This window comes from Sinocyclocheilus rhinocerous, unplaced genomic scaffold, assembly GCF_001515625.1.
Source record: "Sinocyclocheilus rhinocerous isolate Xijiao unplaced genomic scaffold, SAMN03320098_v1.1 scaffold3815, whole genome shotgun sequence".
Taxonomy (NCBI): Eukaryota; Metazoa; Chordata; class Actinopteri; order Cypriniformes; family Cyprinidae; genus Sinocyclocheilus; species Sinocyclocheilus rhinocerous.
In genome coordinates, this window is record NW_015624828.1 from 205,053 (window position 1) to 232,050 (window position 26,998).

Sequence of the window (26,998 nt, forward strand, 5' to 3'; positions counted from 1 at the left end):
CAGAAAGGCGGGGCATAGAGGAGAAACAATAATGTACAGTATGTGGAAAATAATGTGTTTTTTTAACCTTAAACCACATAGGCACATTGCATTACACCAAATTCACAAAATAATGTTCTTTTAAGCAGCGTCATATGACCCCTTTAAATGTTAATGAGCTCTGCTGACGCCGCCCCTCTCTTCTGAGCTGCTCTCTGAGGGACTGTTTACTTTAGCCGCATTCATCGTGAAACTTGCTAATTAGCACATTATTAGGAAAGGCGATTTGCAAAGATTCATTTAAAAAACCTTATTCTCACTTCTTCTGTGTAGGTGAAGCTGGATCACGAATGATTTGCGCGAACATAAAGGCATTTAGGTAGATCGGGGGCGCATTCCCTTCAAAAACAAACGTAACCACTGGGTGGATTTGTATCATTATAGGGTGGTTGTGTAGTGTACACACACTGCCAACACACATTTCAGTTCAAACAACTTGTAAAAGCGCATGTAGCATCCGATGACCCCTTTAACTATAACGTGCTTCATAAAATGACACTACTGACCAGATTTCCGAGAGGTCAACTAATGCATTAAAATGTCAAAAAAAATATGTAATTTCTTCAACATTCTGGCAAGTGTGCCTGAGAAACACTGAAATGAATGGGGTTTAATGCTGGAACTATTCCATGACATGCTTTACTTCCGCATTCCTCAGTTCCTATGGAAGCCAAATTGGCTTTAATATAAGCTGTTTTAGACTAGATTTTTTTTAGCATGAGCTATTGGTGTGGCCATACCAGAGTAATCGGAATATTGTAGTCATTTGGCTATTTTCATTATTGAGGACAATGCAGACTACAGCTCAGTAATAATCTATCTATGTAGAGGTTTTTGTTTATAAACTTAAAAGGCTGGAATACAGTGCACGCGCCTTGTTTCTAAGAGACACGCACATGACAAATGAAAACAATGTTTTAATGGAAGTTGGTTTCCTCATGCTTAGTGTGATTAACTCATTCTAGCACCATCCAAATTTCCCCCTTTATGGTCTGCCAAACTCGATATGTAACTACACTGGAAATGCGTGATTGACAGGCCTACAACCAGAAATATCAACATCTTTCCACAGAACTGGATTATGCATGTTCTTACGTCCCTTTGTCCTTTGTCCCTTGTTAATTAATTAATTATTGCTGCCAGTATTGCAGTCAGTATGCATTATTTATTCTGACTTTCTTATGTACATATTTGTTAAGATCTTAGTAAATCATAAGTACACACCAATAGTAGGTTCATTAATACTTCCCAGTAGATATTGTCCCAATGGATATTTCCTGGCAAGATAAAAATCATTCACAGTTGTATATTTTTTGTATTTTTCACTCAACCATTTTACTATTGATTTCCTCACTGTAGCAGAGGTGGCCATGAAGACCCATCGCATCATTAGATCATTGCAGGCCAAGCAGGAAACACCTCATTTGCAGAGTGGAGTAAAACACAGCGCTGAACTAGAAGAGTTTTATGCCTGGAATCCCATATTAAATCTATTTTAATGTAAAGAAAATATATAAAACATACTCAGACTGTCATACACACCTATAAATACATTGTTATAGATGGATCGTTAGGTGACTGCCCTGTGAAAATGGCACCTGTAAGATGTTAACCTGTGTGGGGGTATAGCTCAGTGGTAAGAGCATTTGACTGCAGATCAAGAGGTCCCTGGTTCAAATCCGAGTGTCCCCTTTTTGAGTTCTTCTTTATTATAATCAGGTCACATGGTTAGATGGCAAGAAACCAATATGAATATGCATATAACTAACTGCAAACCATAACAATAATATAGGCCAAGAACCTGAAGCCTTCCATGAATCTTCATGGCCATAAATCTCACCTACCAGTAACACGTATACAGGGCCTGCTTACTAAACACACACCCTAACTGACTACATAAGCAATTATTTTATTATTTTGGACTCCGAAGCAGAAAGCATGGATAGACTGTCATCAAATCTGCTCACTCAACAAGCCCACATTGTCATCAATGGGAGTAGGAACTGTGCTGTATGTTATTCCATAAAAATCACTATTTATTACTGCAGTTTTTAAGAAAACGCTATGTACACTTTTATATTTGTATGTGTTCTGTATATCAAACAGTTTTATTTTTAGCTACAGTAATATCAGAATCTACATTTTGTGAGGGTAGGCATAAAAATATTGTTCTGATCCAAATAGAATATATTATACTTATTACTTATTTTCTTACACTAATGTATATTAATACATTAAAAAAAATATTTTGACTTTTGCACCATTCTAAAACCTATTCAATCTATTTTGCTCTTATAAAGATTTATTAAGTTTAGCACATCACCCATAAAGGGGTGCAAATTAGATCTCACCTTTGTAAGGTGTAAAAAAGTTATTCAGAAACCTAGATTAAAATAAAATGTTGGTGACAGATTGTCCACTGACAATGATATGTTCCTTAATGCATTAGCAAATAAAAATGCACACAACATGCATAGCAAATAGATGTTCTGGTCTTTTGTCAGTTTTAAGTCTTGAAGTAATCATTAAGAACAAATGCATTAGCATATGGATCTACAAAAGGAGGGGACAGATTATCATCTGAAAGATCAATGCAAATTGAGCTGTAGTCAGCTTCAGTTTGATCTGATAATCATCAATTGTCTTTATCTCGCTTGGTCTGCACCTCTATTTTACCTACTCAACAGTTATACATTTTGAACCCGGGCTAAATATATTTCTCAAAGACAAAGGCATGTTTTTAGTAGCTTTTTATTTGTACAAAACTTTTTTTGTACAAAATTATATAAGAAAACACACTATGAACATCCAGTCTACTTTCAAAAATAAAATACTTTAACACATCCATTCTGCATGCACACATCTGTACAACATACACAAATCAATTCCCTTTAAATACTTCAAGTAATGCTTGTTCAATAGCTTAGTGGCTCATCATGAATCAGTACGGGCATGTGAACCATCACCCCACCCCTTTCAGATGGATGCCTGTAGACAATAACTCCATGTGAGAAGCGGAGCCGTCAGCACATCCAGAGGTCAATACAGTGGCACCGACACATCATGATCAGGTCAGATCATTTCAGAAGTCTGTAATGTAAACACGTGGACCTCTAGAACGGAGTCACATCATGTACAAACACAAATGTTTACACACACAGAGAGAGAGAGTCTCCAGGCTTGTTCTGGTATCCAGAGTAAGTGGATGAAGCGTGTTCCTCCAGGATTCAGTATTTGAAGATTACTCAGACAGAGGCACTGAGAGCTGGATCAAAGTCTTAAGTAGGCCTTATCTCTCTTTCAGCAGTTCCAGAGGTTTGAGAAGCACTGTTGCTGGACTAATTCGCCACAACACGGGAACGCATCCAATCTAGACTGGCTGGTAAACTGTAGGGGAAGAGAATAAGGGTCGTTACACATTAAAATAAATAGGCTTTCACTCAGATCAGGACTTGGAAACATCTTAAACTAGCTAAACACAGGTAAACATACGCACTCCTAAAAAGCACACATACCCTTCTCCAGTGAGTGCGCAGCAGGCCTGGACATGCCAGGAGTGAGCGTTGAGCGAGCTGAGAGTCAGGCTCTTAGAGATCTCTGCAGCAGACATGCTGTTCTTCATGTCCTGCTTATTCGCCAAAACCAGCACGGATGCGTTCTGCAGATCCTGTGTGGACACACAAGGAGGAGAAGGAATGAAATTAAACCGTCAACAATAAAGAATAATGTTCAAAACAGTTAAGACTAGGGCTAGACTCACTTGGGCTGGTCTAACCTAACCCTAAAAGCCTGATTCAATCATTTGTTTGCTAATTTAAAATGTACACTAAAGTCCCTAGATGACATTTTAATCACGTTAAAATGTTTTCAATAAAATATGCGTAGGCAAATATTGCTGTTTGTTGTTATATTGGTGAATATAATTAAAAAATATAAAACAAACAACATTCCATAAAAAACGTGGAAACCATGCCTTATTTGCATGATTTAAAAAAAATTGTAATGTATTTTGCTATCAAATAGGCTATGGTTTCTCCGGATATGGATAATGGTTTCACTGATTGAAAACAATGGCTTTTTTAAAATATAGATATTATTTTAAACCAGGGTTATATTATTGTTAACTAAAACTAGTAAAAAACATTTTTCTTTTTTACTTAAATAATATAAAATATAAATATTAGATGGAAAAACAAACCAAATGAAAAACTGAACAAATAAATTAAACCTAAAAAAAAAAAAATATATATATATATATAAATAAACAGATTTTTATTAAACCCAGACCATGATACTAGACATGCAAAGAGCATGAAATACCCATCATGAAATATTCATAACAACTGTGTCATGAAGCAGCTGAATGCAAACTAACCTCATGTGCAAGCATGCGATGAAGCTCCTCTTTAGTTACAGTCAGGCGTTCTCGATCAGTGCTATCAACAACCAGGATGACAATCTGTTACATTTAGAGAGGCAAAATATACATTTTATAAAGACAATAAAGTTGACAACAATATATTGTATCTGCCTTTAAGCAGTAGGGAAAGACACATAAAACGTAGAGCAATTATTAGAGTTTTACATATTTTCTGGCACACTAGCAAGGCATGCAGGTTAATGACACACACCTCTGTATTACAGTAATACGAGTTCCAGGTAGCTCTGAGACTCTCCTGACCACCAATGTCCCAGATGAGGAAGCGTGTTTTCTTTACTGCAATTTCCTCTACATTGCTGCCAATTGTGGGAGAAGTCTGCACGGCTTCTTTTGTTAAACTGGAAAGAACAATGTATACAAGGTTCAAAAGCTGAGTGGAAACACGTAACATGTAATAACAAACAGATAAAAGTCATGTGCTTCTCCTGTTTATACTTCCAAAAAGAAAAACACTTACAACTGGTAGAGGATGGTGGTCTTCCCGGCATTGTCCAAACCGACAATAATTACTTTGTGTTCTAAAAAGAGAAAAAGCAGAATGTCAGTGGACACACACACACGTCTGGTTTACTATCCTTTTGGGGACTCTCCACAGGCGTAATGGTTTTTATACTGTACAAACTGTATTTTATCTCACCCCACACCTAAACCTACAGGCATTTTTTACATTCTCAAAAAAAAAAAAAAACTCATTCTGTATGATTTATAAGCTTGTTTCCCCATGGGGACCTCAATTTAAGTCACCACGATTACACGGGTCCCCATGAGTTGGTGTGTATTCAGTTTTTAAGTCCCCACCAGGACAGAAAAACATGTACACACACACACACACAATGTTTTAATCTGACTTTGTTTAACCTGTTCTGTATGACAATGTCATCTGATAACATCAACCTGATTGACATCCACGTAATGCATTTCTAAGAACATCGCGTTCAGTGATCTACCTCTATTCATGTTTAACAAAGTTCAGAAAAGTTAGGTAAATTGGTGCAGAATAACTATAAGTAAGCAAAACTCCTACGATCTTTGAACCTCACTGGCATGTTCTTATCTTATCTGACATGTGTACAGACAGAACAGATCATCCTAACACAGACTTGCATAAACATGTATTTGTCAAAGACATGTTATTAGTGCTACTTAAATGGGCCTTTCACATTTAAAACCTGGGTCAATATTAACCCTGGATAATTTTGCTTCACATTTCAACACTATTCATATTTGATCCTGGTTTAGTACTTTAGTTTCGAGGATTCACACTGTACATTTGGTTATTTATGTGGCCATTGGCATTGATTGAACCAAAAGTACAATCAATGTGACTATTTGAACGGTTTATATCTATCTGTGGATGTTTTAAGTGAATGTCAAATCTTAATTCATCTGAAACATGCAGTACAAACAGAAGTCCGACTTTCGATAGATTAAACAGCGCGTGAAAGTTTCAGAAAACAAACAAAGCTAATGAATATTTATTGATAACGAGCTGAGGCCGTTCGTGATTGGTTATAGGCTGCTAAACAGCTCGCGTTATTCAAATCGCTTCCGAATACCTTTGACACCACAGATTCATAATCGTAATCCAGGGCTAAAAGTGCCGACTGTTTTATAGCTGTGAAACTGATTGGTTAAATCAGAGTTCACAATGACCATCCGGAGTTTGAAAACACGTTAACCATTAAGAAGTCAAGTGTATTATAAAAGCCCTGAAGAGTACAACATGTTAAGTTTCTCAATAGCCAGGACAGAATGTTACCCGGTTAATGTTGAAACAAGTTAAACCATCTTAAATACAGTTATTCTAACAAACCCAATTTAACATAATATTAAACGTTGTTAAAATACGTAGCTTGCAAAATATGAATAATAAAAACAACAAATCAGAATAATAAAAACATAAAAGCACATCCTTTCGTAAATTCGCTTAGCTTACCTCTGTCTCCGAACACAGTCATCAGTCTGGCGAACAGCAGCCCCATTCCCGAAGGCAGTGGATTTCAAAGGCCGGTTTGGTCAATCGATCACACCAGGTTTTCTGAGCGCTGAAGTGAATTTGGTCTTCTGCTTCCTTTGATTCTTTAAGTCTGGGCTGTAAATACTTCACAGTTACGTTAAAACAATGATCCAACGACCGACAGTGTTGCTCTGTATTGTCAAACAGTTAAGATGCCCGAACTTGTGGTCGAAACGTTAAAAGATTCGTTCCCTGAGTGTCCGTTATTTAATCGTCTGGTGTCTGTCTAATTACTCCTTCGCTGTGATAGGTTCATTCGGGCCGGAATACGGGATTTCGTCGTCTTTTCAGTGGGCTTCTGCACATTTTAACGATGAGTAATGAAGCAGAGGCCGTGTCACGCGTTTCAGGGTAAGTTAGTCTAAACCACAAATCCTCATTGGACGCCCACGGCGACGACGTAAGTTTCCATACTGTTCCTTTTACCCGTGTTTGGAACGGGGCGGGGTGTGCTTCGGCAGTGTGGCGTTTTATTTTCGCATTACAGGGGAATTTGAGAGGAAGTTTAATGGCTGTCTTATCAGAAAGCAAAAGACATCTCACGGAATTCCCTGGACTCTCAATAACAAACGAGTTTCCTTTCTGTCATGTGATCTTCTTTCTGATATAAAATCAGATGTTGCCTTACATAGCTGACTCAAATCAATAACCTTACTTTACATTTTCTTCTGACCTCAGTAACTTCTGAGATTCTTTATCAACCCTTATACAACCAGAAATCAATCAGAGACAGAACAAAACACCAACCAAAACAATATTATCGACTGTAGTATATTGATTTGAAATGGTATAGCTTAAAAACAAAATCAAATTATATTATCACCAGAATATAGCAAGTGATAAAACCACATTGTTTCCATAATGTCATGTGTTCTACTGTTTCTGTTCCTCTTGATGTGACCTGAGCATGATGAGTTTCATGTTGTTCTTCTAAGAGTGTCGTGAGCTGAATCAGGTTTATCGCACACCCTCACCTGGACTCCTGTTTACACAGTAATGAGCCTGTGTTTTGATCACTTTGAGTAGCCGACATAAATGTCATGGGTATGTGGAATAATGTGACACAATGTGAGAACATCTGCTACAGGAAGAACAACAGAAGCATGCAATGCACATCATCCTACAAATGCATGAGTGTGGTTGAGCGTCATCCGCACATCTGGACTTATGAATTGTGTCAAATTTCATTTCAATTCAATTCACATTTATTTGTATAGCGCTTTTTACAATACAAATTTTTTCAAAGCAGCTTTACAGAAAATGCATGCGTCTACATTAAAGGGGTCATATGATGCGATTTCCTTTCTCTTTGGAGTGTTACAAGCTCTTGGTGCATAAAGAAGATCTGTAAAGTTGCAAAGACTAAAGTCTCAAATCCAAAGAGATATTCTTTATAAAAGTTAAGAGTCAACCACGCCTACCTAAAACGGCTCATTCTAACACGCCCCCACATATCTACATCACTATGTGGAAATATTAGCATAATGCCGCCCAAACGTGCACGCAAAGAAAGAAGGCGTGGTTTCAGAAACAGCAGTAGTGTTGATGCAGCCATGTCAGGGAGACGCTGTGTGATTCAGTGCGAAAGCAAAAGCACTTTATTTGGCCTTCCGAAAGTAGATGCATTTAGGAATCTTTAAGATCACTTACAACAGAACAGCAATGCATTCTATGGACGACCGTTTAGTGAACCTAGGAGAGGAGGTAATTCTGACTTTGCTATGACAATCTGGCGCTTCTGAATCAGCTACTGTTTTGTTATTAGCTTAAGGGGCTTTGTTGAAAACGAAGCGTTTGAGAGAGGCGGGGCATAGAGGACCTACAATAATGTACAGTATTTGAAAAATAATGTGTTTTTTGAACATTAAAGCATGTCAACATATTCTGTTACACCAAATACACAAAATAATGATCTTTAAAATAGCATCATATGACCCCTTTAAGTAATGTTCATTTCACAAATTAACAGTTCAAGGTAATAGAATCATACTACAGTTAGCTAACATGAATTAATTTCAGGCAGAAGCTCATTAAAGCGATTATTACAAGTAATAATAATAATAATAATAATAATTCATTACATTTATATAGCGCTTTTCTAGGCACTCAAAGCGCTTTACATTGTCAGGGGGAATTTCCTCATCCACCACCAAGTGTGATCATAATGATTACAATATAGAGACAATTTGGCAGCTGTGCATATCGATTCGAGTTGACGTTATCTGGGGTCCTCGCAGGGGTCAGCATCATCTCTTCAAAGGTGTTGGGTCATCTGAAGTCTTTCTATGAGGCTGGATCCACACTGGAGCTGCTGTAATCTCTAGATACCTCGAGATGGGCATCCCGGGGTAGAAACAGAAAGACAAATGGAAAAGAATTAGCGCAGCTGCTGTTCATAACATTTCAAGCAAAAAAATATGTTTGTGACTTTTATCTGATCTAACTGGGAACAAGGGTGAGATTGAGATTCATTATGTGAAGAGATGTGTCTTTAATCTAGATTTAAACAGAGCAAGTGTATTTGAGCCCAAATCTTGTGTGGTGTTTTTTTTTTTTTCCATGTGCCCACCTGTGAACAGAAATCATAGGTTTGGAACAAGTGGAGGGTGAGTAAAGGACAGAATTTTCATTTTTGGGTGAACTGTCCCTTTAAGATGGCTTGATCAGAAACTTTGCATCAGCAGCACATAATTTACATTTAACTTGTGTGAATTCAGGGGTTGGACTGTAAACCAGGATTGCCCCCATAAATGAGAGGTGATGGCCATCTTTTCATTTCTTCCTCACACCCCGTTGTCTCGATCCTGCATTGTTTCCTTGCTCCTTCCTTTTTGTGCTCTTCCTGACCCCCCACCACCAGATATTCTTTCTCACCCTGTCCACCCCCATCACTTCACACCATTACCTCTTTCCCTTCTATTTATCACTTCACTTTGTGATCCCTTCTTCTCATGTTTCCCACAAGTCCCTAGTGGATCTATACCGATGGTTCTCAGCCTTTTTGACTCAAAGGCTCCAACATGATATTCAAAGGTCTCCCCCAATTTCCACTAAGATACTTCTGGTGTTTCTAAAGTATTTAAGACAAAGCTGCTTATTTTCATACTTTTTATTAATATATTAAATGTATTAATGTGGCTAATGGTTTTATTAATTATTTAATTAATTTGTTAATTTAACATTATATTTTTTGGCATATTTTATTTAGTATACTAAATTATGGAATCATTATTCATTTGATGATTCTACAAGTTATATTCTGGATTCAAGAACTGTATGTTCTTCAATAAAACCAAAAGTTATTGAGGGAAAATAAAAATAAATTTGATTTCAACTTACATTTTTTTAGCATTTCAATTTGAATTAGAGATTGATCATTTTATTATAATAATATTAATATTGATTTATACATTTTTACCAAATTGGATGTTCACTGAGGCCTCCTGGTTGAGAACCACTGATATATTGCATCCATTTTGTAGGAAACTAAATGATGTGAAGGTAACAATGACACGGAAAACAGTTGATCTGGATTAAAATTTTTAATTAAAATATGAATTTATCCACAGATTAAAAACAAAAAGTAAAATGGCGCTACAGTCAGGCACCAAAGAATACATTTGTTTTCCTTATATTTTGAAACAATTGCGATAATGCAACAATAACATTATTTAGTAAGCTATCTACTTGTATATTTAGCGAATTTCATCATGATGATCTTTTCACACAGGTGAGGGTAAAAAGAGGCTCAAAGACTTTCACCAATGCTCTGGGTTACATAAAAGAGTAAAGACTCCAGATTTTCTCCCATTTCATACACACACACATACAGTCCTGGCTTAGAAATTGGCCACAGAGATAACACCACAAAAAGCAGTAGCATTAGCATGAGTTTGGCAGTAGGATGTGTGAATGCATGTCAGTGTTGAGTTTGTATTCAGCTTCTCAGCCTGTGAAGTGAATCCTTAAACTGTCTTGCAATAAACACCTTGTTTAATCTTAAAATGGCCAGCAGTGCTAACATGTCGCTATGAAAACAAGGTAAAATGGCAGTGTAGACTACTATCACACACGACATCAACAACTGCGTTGCACTGAGTTAAGACAACCCATCATGTTTATGGTGGGAGTGGCCTGATGAAAGATTACGGCACTCGTGATTGGTTGGCCCGTGTGACTGACGTGCGAATAAGGCAGAATATGTTTCCAATGGCAGTGGTACACTAGCGGCACAAATGCTAAAAGCCCTTGAGCAGGCACAGAAGACGGGACAGAGCCGGTTACAATCAACACAAAGCTATTTGTGTTTGACTTTAGCAGTGAACTCAGACATTTTGGGCTTTTAGTTTTAAAATTTGACCCTCTTAATTGTCTTATTTATATTTGCATATTAGCCTTTTAGAACTTCTAGCAGATCTGGACTAACATCTCATCTGTTGATGCATGTTAGTGCATTTTAGCCCTAATAAACTATAGCAGGTGAGCACCACAGCACCCCTTTTGGATTGGAGGAGTACACAGCAGCGATGGAGCTCGGTAAAGGTTTTAGCAGGCTAAAATCTGGATAGAACTTTTGAGACTCAATAAATAAAATAAATAGAATAAAATACGAAACAAAAACACGCTCCGCAGTAGTGTAGTCTGGGAAAACTAATTGGTGGATCACTCCCAAGACTACTGTGTATCAGAAAGACCTTGTTTAAGACTACAGAGAATGCACACACACGTACCCAACCACCGAACCATACGGACGCACAAATATGTTTGCAAAATTTTGGTTATACATTCTGAATCATGTTTAATGCTCAGCAAGAACAGTTACTAACCTTATAATGATTAGGAGTCATGCAGTACTATACAAAAGTAAAATAGAAATGAAGAAAGATTCTCCTGCTTATTCTCCTCAAAAAACAAAACAAAAAAAACCAGATTTAAACTAAAGTAAAGTAGTGTGAACATGTGTCTTTATTTTCCCAGACATGTCCTGGCCAGGATTTCTAAAGTCAGAGCCAGCCTGCAGATTTGAGTTGATGGATTTCTTAATAAATCGCGTAGTGCATGATGGACACAGACTTTTTTGGCTTCAGACTATCATTCCATCCAGTCAGAGGATATCAAACATATTTGATAGTTTGAGCTGTTCAGATTTGAAAAGTTATGTAGTGTATTCCAGCCTTTAGAAATCCTGGCCAAGAAGAAAGCCTGTCCGAGAAAAAGAGGACTTATGTAATGATTTGTTAGCCTTATGCGAATGTTGTGAGTGTTAGCTGTACAGCGTTTGTCAATAATTGTGTGTTTCTCTGGGTTGTAAACAGATCCAACTATAGAGATTCTATTTAGTGCCATTCTAAACAACTCCTCACCCTCATCTCAGGTAAACCTGCTCTAGCGAATATACACATCTCTGCTCCACTCCTCCTGGTTATGGTTACGGCCCGTCGTCACCCCGCCACCTTCTGCATCTTGAGAGTAGCGCTCCCTCAGCTTGCCTCGTCCACGCTGGTGCTGATTGGCTGGTGGTGGGACCATGTTGAGGTTCTCCTGGTCAGGCTCCGCCCCTTCATCCTCCCAGGAGGCCTGGCGAGGAGCGTGGTGGGCAGAGTTTAGACGGTATGAGCGACACGGGTCCGGCTCCTCGTATGGGTCCGTCTCCATGTCGTCAGTGTAGGCGGAATCCCGGCTGCCCTGGGTCTCGGAATCGAAAGTGTCCTGCTGCGACAGACCTCGTCCACCTGTTTGCAACTGGCTGTGTGAAGAGCGCAGCGGCTGCTTGCCACCCAGGTCGCTCTGGTAGTCTTGGAGACTGCCACGTTCAGGCCCTTCCCTCTTCTGTTCTCCATGCACCAGGAATGGCCCCTACAGCAACCCCAAAACACACCACAACAGGCCAATGCACATGCAGACACACAAAACAGAGCAAGCGGCATGTTAATACAAAGGTTAGAGGTCAGCTTTTTACCTTACAAGTTATTTCAACACGTTCCAAGCAATACTATAACCTGAATAACAAATGGCATACATAAAATACATTCTTTACTCATGCTATTATAGGAAAAGGCTCATAATACTCTTATGCTTTGTGTCGTTGCACAAAGCTATGACTATTGCTATGGAGAAACTACAGTTGCAGTTAGTTACCTCTGATTTCTAAGCGCAATCTCTACATTTCATAAAATGCAATTTTAGTATGCAATAATTAATTCTCTTGCTTTACTTTAAAAATGCCTTAAAATACCTTTTAGATTTTCAAAAACATTAGAAAGTGAAATGTATCTGAAACTGCAGACATAAATACTCACACCATGCAGTAATGTAAAAAAATATTAATCATTAGCGCCCTCTAGTGGCCATATCAAACACATCACACAATAAATAAAGCTGATTTCAACGTGTTTGGTGATGATTCAAAAATGTTGGGCTAGATTAGATCAGATTAGATCATCTAAATTAGATCAGTCATTTTTGGAGTTAAAAAGCATCTCATATTGCAACCTTCTTCCGGAAAAATTATTAACAAAAATATTGACCAAGATTTTTTTTTATCTTTGTTATCATATAAGTTGTTTTTATTTTTAAATCATATATACACACACACACACACACACACACACACACACACACATACACATATTGCTTAAAAAAAAATAAAAAATCCAAAAACAAATTTTAAAAATGTAAATCAGCAGAAATCAAAAGTCATATACTCACTGGAGGACACTGTGCAAGTTTATCAGCTGCCACCATTTGGACATTGAGATGTTTGGCCTGAGATTTACCCCTGGACTTTATCAGCCTCTGCAACACCTGATAGCGAGGGAGACACAGAAACACAAATATACGCCCAATAAACATGTTCAAATACATTATGATGTACACACTGAAATCTTAAAAAAAAAAAAAAGCATCTCTCTGAGGCAGATGTATTGAAACCAATTTGAGCTGTCATACACTACTGTTCAAAATTTTTGTGGTCAGTAAGTTTTTCTTTTAAAGAAATTAATACTTTTATACAGCAAGGATGCTTTATTGAAATTTAATTGATTAAAAGTGGCAGTGAATACATTTATAACGTAACAAAAGAGAAAAAAATATATCACAGGTTCCACAAAAATAAAGGATCATGACTGGAGACTGGAGACAAAGACTGGAGTAATGGCGGCTGAAACTTCAGCTTTACTATCACAGGAATAAATTACATTGTAAAATATATTCAAATAGAAAACACTTATTTGAACTGTAATAATATTTAACTAAATGTCTGTATTTTTTTTTTTAAATGCAGCCATTGTGAGCATAAGAGATTTTTTTCAAAAACATTACAAAAACCTCATCGACCACAAACATTTGAACGGCAATCTGTATATTCAGCTAATATATATAAACCTTTGGAGAGGCAATCTTGATGTAGACTATGATAGGTGCCAGTGACGTCTTGGCCAATTGAGATGGATGGTTGATTGTGTCGGCATCCAGAGCCACTAACTGGAGTGTCCGGGCCAGCTCAAAGATTCTCTCGATTTCACTCTGTACCTCAGCTGCCAGATGGAAAAAAAAAAAGGAATATGAATATGACAATTCATGAATATAAAATACATATACATTCATAACTACATCTAAGCACAGAAAGTTCATTTATACACTGCAAAATTAATATTGTTAATTTGTATCTTGTCTCGTTTTCTAGTAAAAATATCAAAACATCCTGAAAGGATCATAAAATAACTGGAGAAACCACATTGTTATCAATAAGTTTTCAGAGAACGTATCTGGAATATGAGTGTATTTTGTCTAGCTTTTTTTCCATTTAATTTTGCCATACATGTCACTAAATTTTTGCAGTGTATAGCAGAAAATACTGAAAACACACACAAACACACCTCAAATTTTAATAAACAAGATGAATATCAGGAAGACTTACCTTACAATTTTATTTCATACTCAAACCTATGTTAGTTTATATCGTGCATGTGCGGGCTATTATGGTCTGCTCAAATATATGCACGTGTGAGTGTGTACACGTGCTAGTTTAGTTCCATTTAACTCTAAGTAAATGGAACCCTGAATAGTATGACTGTAGTTTCCAGAAGGCCGGTTACACGCTATGTGCAGCTTTCTGCATTGATCCGCTATTTAAGCGGCAAAATCTTTTAAACTAACATATTACACATTTTACTATTATGAAATCAGAACAATGTTTTCCCGAACAAAACAATGAAGATCTCAATTAGGGTGACAGCATCTTTAACACTTTAAAACATAAACACACACCAAACTAAGTACTACTAACAACCTAACTACAAAACACCTTAATTAATAGGACAGAATGAAAATATTGTGATAACTGGTCCCTAAGTGTGTACACCATGAGGAACATGTGGATTCCTCAGAGAGTACAGCGCAATCTGAACACTCTGCACACAAACTGCACATATACTGTTCTGGTCAAATGTTATCCAGAATCCATCATTTCATTTACATATACACTAATGTTTTTGAATGAATTATCCTTTGTTTACAAAAAACTGCATTTATTTGATTAAAAATACAGTAAAACAGTAACAATGTGAAATATTATTACAATTTAACAGTTTATTGTAATATATTTTAAAATGTAATTTATTAATGTGAAGGTAAAGCTGAATTTTCAGCATTAATCCAGTCTTCAGTGTCACATGATTCTTCAGAAATCATACTAATATGCTGATTTGTGCTGAAGAAACATTTCTTATTAGTATCACAGTTGAAAACAGTTGGGCTGCCTAATATTTTGTGGAAACCACAATGTTTTTTTCAGGATACTATGATGAATAGAAAGTTCAGAATACTGTCACTTTTGATTAATTTAATGCATCTTTGCTGAATAAATTTTTTTATTTCTTTCAAAAACCAACAAAACAAAAAAAACATATACGGACTGTAAACTTGTAAACGCTAGTGTGTGTATATATGCACTGCCCCTTACATTTTACATCCTTCCAAAATGTAACAATTTTACAAACTATTACAGCAAAAAAATCCAAGTTTAATTCCTTGCTATTCTCGTATGATACTATTTTTAATCATGCAGTGTTACAATATCAACACAGGCATGTCCTATTTTTTTTTAGCCTATCATCATAACACAAGATGTCAGTCTTGAATAATATGACTTGAGAGAGAGAATACCTACTGTGAATGTTATCTCAGGTTGTTCAATTTTAAGGCTGTGTGTGCAATATAATGAGAAAAAAATGACACCACTACTCTACACCGCCATTTGTTGGCAACAATAGCTTGTTATTGTAAAAGCTACACTGTTCTCAAAACAGTTTACCTACTGAAAAATGTTAGTGTTCTTTTTTTATAGTTAATAACACCACAACTGTGCCAACAAGTTAAGACTGTTGACTCCAAACTCAAGGTAGAGGGTTAAGTACAGGGACAGATGGATGGAGAGTTAGATGAATGGATGGGGACATGAATGAAAAGGGGAAAAGGGTAGGATGATAGGATACATACCCAGTATGTCTGAGGTGAAGAGAAAGAGAGAGGAAGGAAATGTGTGGTGGGAAAGAGTGGCAGGAGAGAGCAAGATGAAAAAGAGAAAAAAGACAGATCAGACATGACATAACAGAGCAAGAGGAGGAAACACTAAGAAAAATGTTCAGGAAACAGAGAGAATGTGTACTAGTGTACCCTAGTGAAAACTGACAGGGCTTGACAAACTAATTTTTCAACCATCCAAAAGTAGACTAACGGCCTACTCACACAGAGAGTGCATATTTGCCAAAAAGTCAAATCATTTCTTTGTACGACTTTTTCTGACTGGTTGTAAACACTTGAGCCACTTTCTTTTTTTCCTCTATAGCAGCTATAAAATCAGAATTCATTTGCATTTCATTCATCCCAACAAACTGGCTATTTGTTTTGCTCTCTATGTGAATAGTTCTGTATTTTGAAATGAGCTTTGTTCTTAAGTGCCTGGACTAACACGAATCCAAAACATTTGTTGTTTTGGTCATTCAGCGTGTTGCTAAACCACATGTTCAGCCTGCTCTTGCTTTATGACCACATGAGGGAGCTCACTGAGTAGCAGTTACACATTTGTGTGCACTGTGCGTTTCATACCCAGACTGGATCTGGTGCTGGAGCGCTCGATGATCGTGTGTTTGCTGGGGTTGTTTAGGACAGAACGTTTGGCAAGTGAGATGTCTGCTGTCACCCTGGTGATGGATATTCTGGAACAAACAACAACCCATAACCATGGTATGCCAATTATAGCATGAGTGTATTGTGATATTTTCAGCATTAACAATCTACACAGATCTTTGCCATTAATATTGACAGCATCTTTGACAACATAAATCTCGCCAAATTTCAAAATGATGAAAAAGGAACTATTTTCTTTTTTTACTGTAGATCTTTATTATGACCACGTCATGCATATTTTGGTACCCACCTGCCTTCAAATTTGTGTTTTAGAAAATCAAAGAGAGCTTTCTGCATCATATCTGTCACCTGCAACGTAACACACACACAACTGAGCAACATGAACAACATGACTAAAAATTTAAACTGACATTTTGAGAGAGATATATTATCTTGCCTCATAGCCTTTAAGAGATGGTCCCACCAAAATAATGGGTCTCATGGAAGGCACCACATCGTAAGGAGGAACATGTTCCATCTGAAAGTTCACACACAAAATAAAACCTCCTCAGTGAAATCATGATTTATATATATGTTTGCCAAAACTGACCTAAAACATCTGGATTTAAAAACAGAATTCACACCCATGTGTTAAAGGGTCTTTTTCTTTCGCCAACTTTTGTTTCAAAGCGTTTTTTTTAACCACTTTCTTCTTTGTTTTCCCTCTCTAACTCTCTGATATTCTTAGCAGTGGCAGTCAATGAAGGAATTTTCTGAGAAGATGATAAATTTATATATTTTTTTAAATATAGGCTAATAACTGAATTTAGTGTAAATAATATTGATCAAACCTGATTTCTTATCATTTCAGTCATGTACTTTAAAAAAAAAAAGTATGCTTATATACACAGTCAATATCTTGCTAATATATTGCTAAAATAGTCTTTATATATAATGTTAATTTATGAATTTAATTTAAAATTACTTTATATTAATGTAATTATACAAATATTACAAGTTAATATAATAGAAGTTATGGCTGTCAATATTAAAAAAAATTTTTTTTATAATAAAATAGACGGTTTAATTAATAAAATAAATTAACCATTTAATAACTGTTTTTTTTTTTTAAACAAAGACATTAGTGTGGTGGATGAACAAGTCATTCAATAGACATGAAACAATTGGCTTTAGAATTCATATACTGTATGTTTACTTCCATATCATGTGAATGGCTCCTCATTTCACTTGCTTGGCATATGAAATATACATTTCTAATAAAATATATCTTTATACATTACATGCATTTGTGTAATGCACATTTGTAAGAAACTGAATAAAACGCCAGTCAATTAAATTATTTTGCTTTATTCAAAATCTTTTTTTTTTTTTTTTGGATGCTTAGCTTATCTAAGATAAGACAGCTTCATGTTCTGCTGAGGGTCCTACACTCCATGAAGTGTGTGTGTGTGTGTGTGTGTGAGAAAAATAGAGACAGAGATCTTTTGCTCAATTGATTCCCAATTCCTCGCACTCCTCTGGCCCCTTTATATAATACATGAATGACCAAAAGCTTCAGATGGGTTAACATAGTTAACAACCGGAACATCTACAATCTACTGTCATCATTTTCAACTCCAATTCACCCAGTCGGGCGTCTGTGCATGTGTGATTGTGTGACGGTAGCCACTGTGACAGCAGTAACAAGCGTGGGCTACTCTCTATGTCACAGACCCATAATGGAAACGGAAACCTTGGAAACCTGTCAGGGTGTTTCTGCCTCATCTTGTGTGCATGTGCAAGAGGATGGCAGACTCCCCATGTGTCCACCCATGTGGGTGGACACATGGGCCGGATTCATTCATTTCTTAATTCAATCTGAATGAGATGTGCATGTCCTGTAGAGCTAATAAACCCTGACAGATTTTTCCCTCTCTGAACAACTTTTTGTAAACAGGACTGGAAATATACAGAAATCCTGTCTATATGCCACAACAATTCACATTCAATCCTTTAGAGAAGCAAACTAGCATAGAACAACTTTATTTGCCTTTTCTGAAATACATTCACATGCTCAGCTGATATAAGGACATGATGACGATAGCCTTAAGACTCCGATATCTTCATAACAAGCACAAAAAAGAGAAATACGAAACAGAAAGTTTGCTGTTGCTATGACTCACCGATTTCTGTTTCTGTTTGGCAGGCCCACCTATCATTCCACACACACACACACCCGCAGCAGGAGAGAGAGGACAAGCAAGCAAACAAACAGAAGCTTGTTAGTGACAAATTGTTAATACATTTAGGATGCTGGGAGAGAATGAATCAACAAATCAGAGGTGGCCAAATGAAGAAAAGATGGAACCACTAAGGTATTAGATAAACTTTCCTGATTAATCATCCAGGTTGATGTGTAGTAAAATTCTCCTAGCATGAACACAGTCTCATGAGGCTTAATTCAAATTACTGGATTTGTGAGTCTAGATTCACCCAAGAATACACATTCTGTCATTATTTATTCACCCTCATGTCATTCCAAACATGTATGACTTAAGGCCCGTTCACACCAAGAACAATAACTTTATTAGCGTCCACACCAGTGAACGATATCTCGTCTGTTTGTTCCAAGCGCACGCTCGTCTGTCGCTTTAAATTCTCGAGCTTGTTATAGCAGGATTGATTCTGATTGGCTGTCAATGATTTTATCGTTCATCAGCTGGAAAAAATAATTCTGAAAGTGATTCCAACGATATAGTTTCTCTGTGCCTTTATTGTTATAGCTGTGGTGTGGACTCTGCTATTCTTTAATATTGAGAACGATTTTTAGAACTATCGAGCTCGAGAATTTAAAGTGGCAGACGAGCGTGTGCTTGGAATAAACAGACGATAACGTCCGTTGGTGTGGACTAATATAGTTATCTTTATAGTTTTAGTCCTTGGTGTGAACAGGCCTTTACTCTCATCCAAGAAACACAAAAGGATGTGAGAAAATGACAAACAGCACCATAAAAGTAGTCCATATGACTTATGCACTATATATCAAGTCTTTTAATCATATGGCTTCAACAGACTTGAAATATTATAACTGGTGTAGTACTTTTGTGTTGTTTTTGTTATTTGCAGAGCATTCTTCCTAATATCTTATATATAAGATGTATATATTCATTCTTAATTATTTTGTTTTATTAATTTCTGCAGTCTGCTATTGGTTGTATGATTATACAATTGAAAATGTATAATCATACAGGGTGAGTAAATGATGAAGAATTTTAATTTTGGCTGGACTATACCTGTAATAATGCATTCACTTAATCCCTTGGATGTGAATTTTTACCAAACAAACACACAAACAGCAAAGACTCTAACAGGAAAGACCCTAATGTTTCAAAGACACAGAAGTTGCTTGGTTAGGAACGAGTCTGATTATTAGTCACATCTGAAGGAGGCTGTCTATTGATGCATTCTGGGGTTATCACCAGGGTTACCTTCTTAAAGAAAGGGAGGCGGGACAGGTTGCCTTGAGGGGAGGTGACACTTCCGCCCACACCCTTTTGGTCACGGGTGTTGGCAGGCTCCACCTCCTCAACATCCGAATCCGAATCGTCATAAAGTCCAGAGGACAAGTCAGCTAGGGGACCAATTGGGAGGTGGATGGGTTTTAATGAAAGAGAGGATGGGGGATGGAAGAGAGAAATAGAGAAGGAAATCAGGGTGAAAGAACAGGGAAACAAGGGTAATGGACAGAAAATGAGAGAGGAGGAAGAGAGGAAGAACAGCAGCATGATGTACAGACTTCACCGAGTCAGAAAGGTAATGAGAACACAGAAGGTGTTTTAAAAAGGACAAGCAAAATTAAAAAAGAAATGACCTTTTCAAGAAATACAAACAAGTGGTATAGTGTCAAGTCCCTTCTCTGAGTTTGGGTTTTTAAATTAATTTTAAATTCATGTTCCAGTTTCATTTGACGTTTATGGTTTATGGGTTAAAGGAATATCATTTACCCTATACTAACAACAAGCAAACAATATTATACTTTTTTTTTCATTTAATTGTTTATTTTTTTAAATAATCCACATGAAAGTCAAGTTTTTACATTGATTCCAAAACGATAACAATAATATACAACAATATACATAACATTTTTGTAATTTTCACAGAAAAAAGCTACAGTAAAAACATGTCAACTACAGTAATTGCAGTTACATGCAAGTTACCTCATATTTATACTGTGAGAAACTGTAAATAGTTTAACAAAATTTTACTGTTAAATCTATTTTTTATTTTTTTTTGCAGATAAAAACCATGAAATACCATATAATTTAGGGTGAAAAATAGTAAAAGGACCTTTCAAGTCATCCCTGGGTGACACAACAGGATTAGATTTTATATAAATAATTTTGTTTATTCTTGTTTTGTACATTATTTATTGCATTATTTTATCATAATTTATGTACTACTTGCGATGAACATACTTTCTATAGATAGGCCACTTACAAAGAATTCTGATTCATCATGTGGCTTTCTGCTTTACCAGTACATTTCAAGGTACAACACAGATTTTAGTAGATTGGTAAATTAATATATATTTAATGTAATATACAAGTAAGTTTTAGGTTGATTATATTTTACAGTGAATTTCTGGCAACCACAGCTGCCATATTTTACTGTATATTTAACAGGATATTTTTTACAGTGTCAAGTATCAATCAAAATTGGTTTTATACTTGACCCAAAATTGGTTTATTTGGTTTTATACTTGACCAAACGTCACCAGAAGCGGTGACATCTATAGTTAAATAAGTTTAAAAAGGTATCTGCTGGTGTACAATGTTATTTTAGCAACCTGAATTATTTGTACACTCATATTTTGCTCATTTTCTTTTATTTTTGGGTACTGTTTTTGTTTTTTGTACTTTTATTATTTTTCATTCAATTTTACTGAGGACCTCATTTGCCTCCTGAGAAAATGCCCCTGATTACAAATTAATCAAACTCCCCGAGTTGGCACAGCTATGACAGAGCGCATAAACCACAGGTAGCTCAATGTGAGAAAGATTTGAAACTACAATTACAGATGATGATGACAAAGAGAAAAGGAAGAACTGATAAAACAACAGATAAAGACTAGAAGAATGAGTGTTAAGAGGGAAGAGAAGACGGCAGAGGGGATCCTAAAGGGGCATTCTAACTGTCACTGTGTTCAATGATTACCCAGTGTGAAAGTAATGGGTTTATGTTCTGTATATGTGTGGGTTTAGAGGCACAGGGATGTCATAACCCATCACAACAGAACCAAAAAACTGACAGCATTACTGTCTGATCATACCTGTTCCAGGTGGAGTGGGCCTCCGGGCACCTGTGGCAACATCCAGACTAGAGCTTCCACCGGACTTACTAGAAATAGATAGAGAGACCAATGGAAAGTACTTAAAACATACAACAATATGGTTAGTGGCTACATACATCACCTTTCAAAAGTTTCTGGTCTGTAAATATTGTTTACATATTTTTGAAAGATGTCTCTAATACTCACCAAGGCTGCATTTATTTGATCAAAAACACATTAAAAACAGAATGTAATTTATTCTTGTGCTGCTTAAAACTTATATGGAAACTGTGATGCATTTTTTTTTAGGATTCTTTGATTAATAGAAATTTCAAAAGAACAGCATTTATTTGAAACAGAAATCTTATGTAACATTACAAATGTCTTTACTAACTTTTAATCCATTTAATGCATTTTTGCTGAATAAAACTATTAATTTCTTTCAAAAACAATCATGACTGTCCCCCAACTTTTGAACAGTGGAGTAGCTAGTGATGCATGGAGTACATGTCTGTTCACACAGCAACAACAGCATAAGTGCTACAGCATACAGAAAAAAACAGATATAGGCTCAAGTGATTGGCTGTTACCTGGAGCTAAGGCGGTTCTGTCTCAATCTCTGTTCTTGTAATTGACGGGTGCTCTCAAGCTTCACTGGACTGGGGATAAACCCCACCTCACATCCCTCCTTCACCAAACGCCCAATCCACCAGTCATTATTATACTTCTGTTAACAGAAAAACACACAAACATACAAACACATGAACACACAGCTTTTGAATCATGTAAGCCAAAGGTACAGTTACCGTCCATATTATTACATGCATATAATTATACTGAAGATCGATATATTGTTGAAGGATTAAATTATACATCAAATAGTGCTGTAAGCAATTTCAGATATTTCAGCAGTGTTTTTGCGGTTGCCAAAGTAGATGTCATTTATTTCAGTGATGTCTGTCATTTTACCGGTAAATGTTAAATTGCTTACGACACCTTTGAAGGGAAAATATGGCTGTCTGACCTCTTTGATGTGCAGGAAGTCTTTGGATTCGAAAGAGATAGCCATGCCCTGAACCGGCACATCATCATTAGGGCCTGGGTTATAGCCAACATTAGTCCTCACCGCAAACGCTACAGGCTTGGTCTTCAGAGGGAAAGGGGATGAGAGAGATAAATGGAGAGGATTAAAACAGAGAGAACTGTTAGAAAAGAAAGAGAGCTCCAGTGAAAAACTCTATAGAGATAAAGGAAGGACAGTGGTCATATGATCAGTTTTACAGCTAACATATGGAAGTGATCTTATATATAGTCAAGAGCAGAGGTCTTCAATCCTGCTCCTGGGGACCCACCATCCTGCAAAGTTTATTTCCAACCTGCTTCAGCACACCTGCCTGTGTATTTTCAAGTGATCATGAAAAGCTTAATTAGCTGGTTCAGGTGTGTTTGATGAGGGTTGGAGCTGAACTCTGCAAGACGGTGGGTGCCCAGGAGCAGGGTTGAAGACCCCTGGTCAAGAGGATGGAATAATACTGCTGAACGGCATGATGCTTCTGAACTCATATCCCAGTGGAGTAGCAAGTGCGGCAAGCCTCAGTCAACACATCTGATTAAGTGTGACAAAATCATTTACCCAGGTGTTTCTCCATGACTGAGATGGAAACTTATTGGTGTGGGACCACAAAATAACCATTTGTAATAAATTAATGTTCCATAGAGTATATATATATATATATATATATATATATATAGAATATATTATTCTATTATTATATAGAATAATATTGGATACTGAATTCTAAATTCTATGCTAAAACAAAAATGTAACTTTAACATATTATTATATAGAATAATATTGGATACTGAATTCTAAATTCTATGCTAAAACAAAAATGTAACTTTAACATAAATTTTCACTTTATTGATGTCTTGTGTAGTAACATTAATAAAGTACTACTATTTCCAAAAGGAAATAGGGGCGTCTCAAAATTATGTTCTTTCTACAATCAAGTCTATTATCTTCACTCATAGAAGAGTCTGAATAATAGACCAATGAGAAATCGATAGAGAGAAACTGGAACAGAACATGAAAGAACATGAAAAAGTAAGACACCTTAGCCTTCTCTAGAGTGGCAAGAGCTTGTCTATCGGCTTCTTTCCTGAGAGCCTCGGGGTCCTCCTCCAGAGACACGTCAGAGTCTGAAGGACGACTGGTGTAGGAGTCTGCTGAGCCCTGCCAGAGAACAGAGAGGGGGAGTGAGAGGGAGGCAGGGACGGAGGGTGAATCTGTGTTAACAGCCTTTGGCACAGTGTTTGAAAAAGCACTTTTTTTAATTAGTATTTCTTATCTAAAACCAAACACAATAACAATTTTACATCTCTTCTTCCACCAGGCCAAAAGAGAACTGGCACAAATGACCACACAGTGAGTTATTGTACGACATGCAAACAATTTGTGAATGAAGAACAGGTTGAAGGAGAGGGCAGGAACAGTGTGGGAGGAAATGAAAGAGAGCAGAAGGTACAGTACAAACACGAGAAAAGAGTTTCTAAGAATATGAGAGTAGCAAAACAGAAAGAAGCAAATATTTAGAGCAGCTGAATCAAAGGAGATGAGCTTCGCATGATTCTTACAGTTTGTGTATGTGCAAGGATGTAAACAAACATTCGAGACACTGGTGTGTCCTCAACTACAAGAACTTGTTTGTCCCAGGGGTTGATTCTTATTAAAATTGACGTTTAATTAAATTATTATTATTTTTTTAATTCATTTATTTATTTATTTTTTACGGTCACATTACAATAATCATAGAAACTTTTTCTTCACGCCTTCATCATTTATTTATGCTATTTATAAAATTCTTTTGCTTTTCATATGTATAGTTTTTACTGTTTACCCATTAAAATTCATCAAAAGGTACAAGTGAATATGAATTTTTAATTTAATTATTAAAATAAAAAAACGATGATAATTTAAACAGAAAAGAATACTCAATACTTTTGATATATAAAATTAATAATACCAATTTTTACATTAAATTACACGTGTTACTCCCATCACGATTAACAAATAAGCAATCAATAAAGTGTTATCAAAAGTTAGTGTTACCAAGGTGACAAAAGTTTCAATGAAGAGCTTAAGATGAAATATGACATGACAAAACGTGTACAGACTGTGAAAATCACTTGTGTACAGACTATTTTTTATTTCCATCACAATCATTTTCACTGCAAAATGCTATTAAGCACAATATAGAATTAGAGATTATGATAAAACACACATACAGTATATGTCTGTATTGATTTTTACTTGCTTTAGAGTCTGGGTAAGTTCATGAAGATACTAAAAGCAGACAAAAACACACACACAAATCGTCGTGGCATTGACTTTCACAGTACAGTACGGTGTCAGAACCTTTATATAAGCCTCCCACTCCTCTCATCTTTTTTTCCCTACTTTACTCTCGTTTTCCTGTCTATGTTTCAGGTGTCGAGCGGACTCTTATTCGTGGGAGGTGTGGACGGTGTGCGGACAGCTGCAAGAATGACTCACTGGATGGATGCGCTTTGCGTGTGTGAACATGAGTGCATTAGGTTTGTCACATATTTGTGAGTATGTGTGTGTGCATGTGTGTTTTAAATAGAAATGAGAATGTGTCAGACTGACATATGCCATATGCAATGATGTTAAATTATTCATTGTGAAACAGAGGGTCACAGGAACCCAGCACACACACTAAATATCACTGGCTTCACTAGGCAGCAACAGATTGCACACACACACACACACACACACACTTTGCCTGGTAGACTATCACTTTTACAGCAGAGATGTTATATTTGTAATTGTCATTACAGTGGTCATAAAGTGGGCTAAATCCGAATCCTGCCAGAAACAAATCACACAAACACGCACGTTTTTCTATCATGGTAGGGATTTTCCACTGACATCTATATTTTTATACTGACCTGAGTGACCTCATGATATTTCTATCTTCAAACCTTAAGCCAAACCCGTTCTGAATGATCATCAAGTCATTATTTTGTATGTTTATTAAGAAAAAACACATTGGACCTGTTGGCTGGTCCCACAGTGTAAGTGATTTCAGGTTTTACGATTCTTGTAGGGAAATCTGATGCCTAAAATGTAGGGAACCTGACACACACCAATGTTTACTGAGCTATTTAAATGAGGACATTCCATAGACGCCTATTGTTTTAATAAACCGCAAGTTATAAATACAATATCCTAAACCTTAGTACTAATGCTAAGTTTTTCCAGTTTTGAAAAATAAAATCTGACTTCACTGGGCTAAACTGTTCCAAATGACATTTTCCACTAGTAGCTAGACTATTAAAATTTCAAATAAAACAATTTCCCTCAGACTAGAAGGTTTAGGACAGTACAGTATCACTAAAGAAAGCAAATCACTTAAGAAGATAACATTCTAATATGACCATGTAAAAAGGAAATTCATTACACAACAATTAGAAAGTTATATTATTAATATCACAGAAAAGACCTTTCAGGCACAGTGTTGAACAATGCTAACTAGCTAAAGGAAACGATCCAGTGAATGAAAATTTATTTTGGTTATTAAAGGGGTCATATAATGCTACATGCACTTTTACAAGTGGTTTGAACTGAAATGTGTGTTGGCAGTGTGTGTACACAACCACCCTAAAATGATAAACCCGCCCTGAGTGAGCTGTCATCAGTCTGTCATTGTTTCACCGCCGGAGCAGATGTAGACAAGAATGACTCCTAAAGCCCCGTTCACACTACAAGGAACACGCAACAGCAAAGCGACACAATCCCATTCATTTCAATGGAGAGCTGGCGATTTCCGGCGACACGAGCGACAGTGGCCGTTGGCGACCAGATTGGGCGTGTCCAGCGACGCGACAAAGTTCAGAATCCTTCAACTTTATGCAAATGAAGAGCGACTTTCGGGAGCGACAGCCAATAGGAAAGAAGACGGTAGAGCTCATGTGATCGTTCTCCTCTCAGCGCCGTAGATAAACATACGCAATGGAAGAAAGT

The 26,998-nt window shown here is 36.6% G+C and overlaps 2 protein-coding genes and 1 non-coding gene across 3 annotated transcripts in view; 1 reads left to right on the top strand and 2 right to left on the bottom strand.

Moving 5' to 3' along the window:
- The first annotated feature begins 1,658 nt into the window (after positions 1-1,658).
- Positions 1,659-1,731, top strand: trnac-gca (transfer RNA cysteine (anticodon GCA)). Its single transcript has one exon. It is a non-coding gene; the product is annotated as a tRNA-Cys (tRNA).
- A 1,050-nt stretch (positions 1,732-2,781) lies between these two features.
- On the bottom strand, positions 2,782-6,899 carry LOC107745936 (ADP-ribosylation factor-like protein 5B). The gene is made up of 6 exons (XM_016559976.1): positions 6,417-6,899; positions 4,938-4,998; positions 4,671-4,818; positions 4,415-4,498; positions 3,555-3,706; positions 2,782-3,426 (listed from the first exon to the last, which is right to left on the bottom strand). The coding sequence occupies exons 1-6, from the start codon at positions 6,460-6,462 to the stop codon at positions 3,378-3,380; spliced, it is 540 nt and encodes a 179-aa protein (XP_016415462.1). The 5' UTR covers positions 6,463-6,899; the 3' UTR covers positions 2,782-3,377.
- Positions 6,900-11,466: 4,567 nt separating this feature from the next.
- Positions 11,467-26,998, bottom strand: part of LOC107745946 (voltage-dependent L-type calcium channel subunit beta-1-like) — a 19,111-nt gene continuing 3,579 nt past the window's right edge. The window contains exons 2-12 of the mRNA XM_016559983.1: positions 24,068-24,187; positions 22,979-23,101; positions 22,545-22,681; positions 21,955-22,022; positions 20,114-20,256; positions 17,083-17,163; positions 16,936-16,994; positions 16,605-16,714; positions 13,881-14,032; positions 13,206-13,301; positions 11,467-12,353 (exon numbers count right to left, since the gene is read on the bottom strand). Coding sequence (XP_016415469.1) covers positions 11,883-12,353; positions 13,206-13,301; positions 13,881-14,032; positions 16,605-16,714; positions 16,936-16,994; positions 17,083-17,163; positions 20,114-20,256; positions 21,955-22,022; positions 22,545-22,681; positions 22,979-23,101; positions 24,068-24,187 — 1,560 coding nt within the window. The 3' untranslated portion in view covers positions 11,467-11,882. The remainder of the gene's footprint in view (positions 12,354-13,205; positions 13,302-13,880; positions 14,033-16,604; positions 16,715-16,935; positions 16,995-17,082; positions 17,164-20,113; positions 20,257-21,954; positions 22,023-22,544; positions 22,682-22,978; positions 23,102-24,067; positions 24,188-26,998) is intronic.

Coding starts and splice junctions, on each gene's coding strand:
- LOC107745936 (XM_016559976.1), bottom strand. CDS start 6,462: ATGGGGCTGCTGTTCGCCAGACTGATGACTGTGTTCGGAGACAGAG. Junction 4,819..4,937: donor ACCACCATCCTCTACCAGTT/GTAAGTGTTTTT, acceptor TGTTCTTTCCAG/TTTAACAAAAGAAGCCGTGC. Junction 3,427..3,554: donor TGCGCACTCACTGGAGAAGG/GTATGTGTGCTT, acceptor CTTCCCCTACAG/TTTACCAGCCAGTCTAGATT.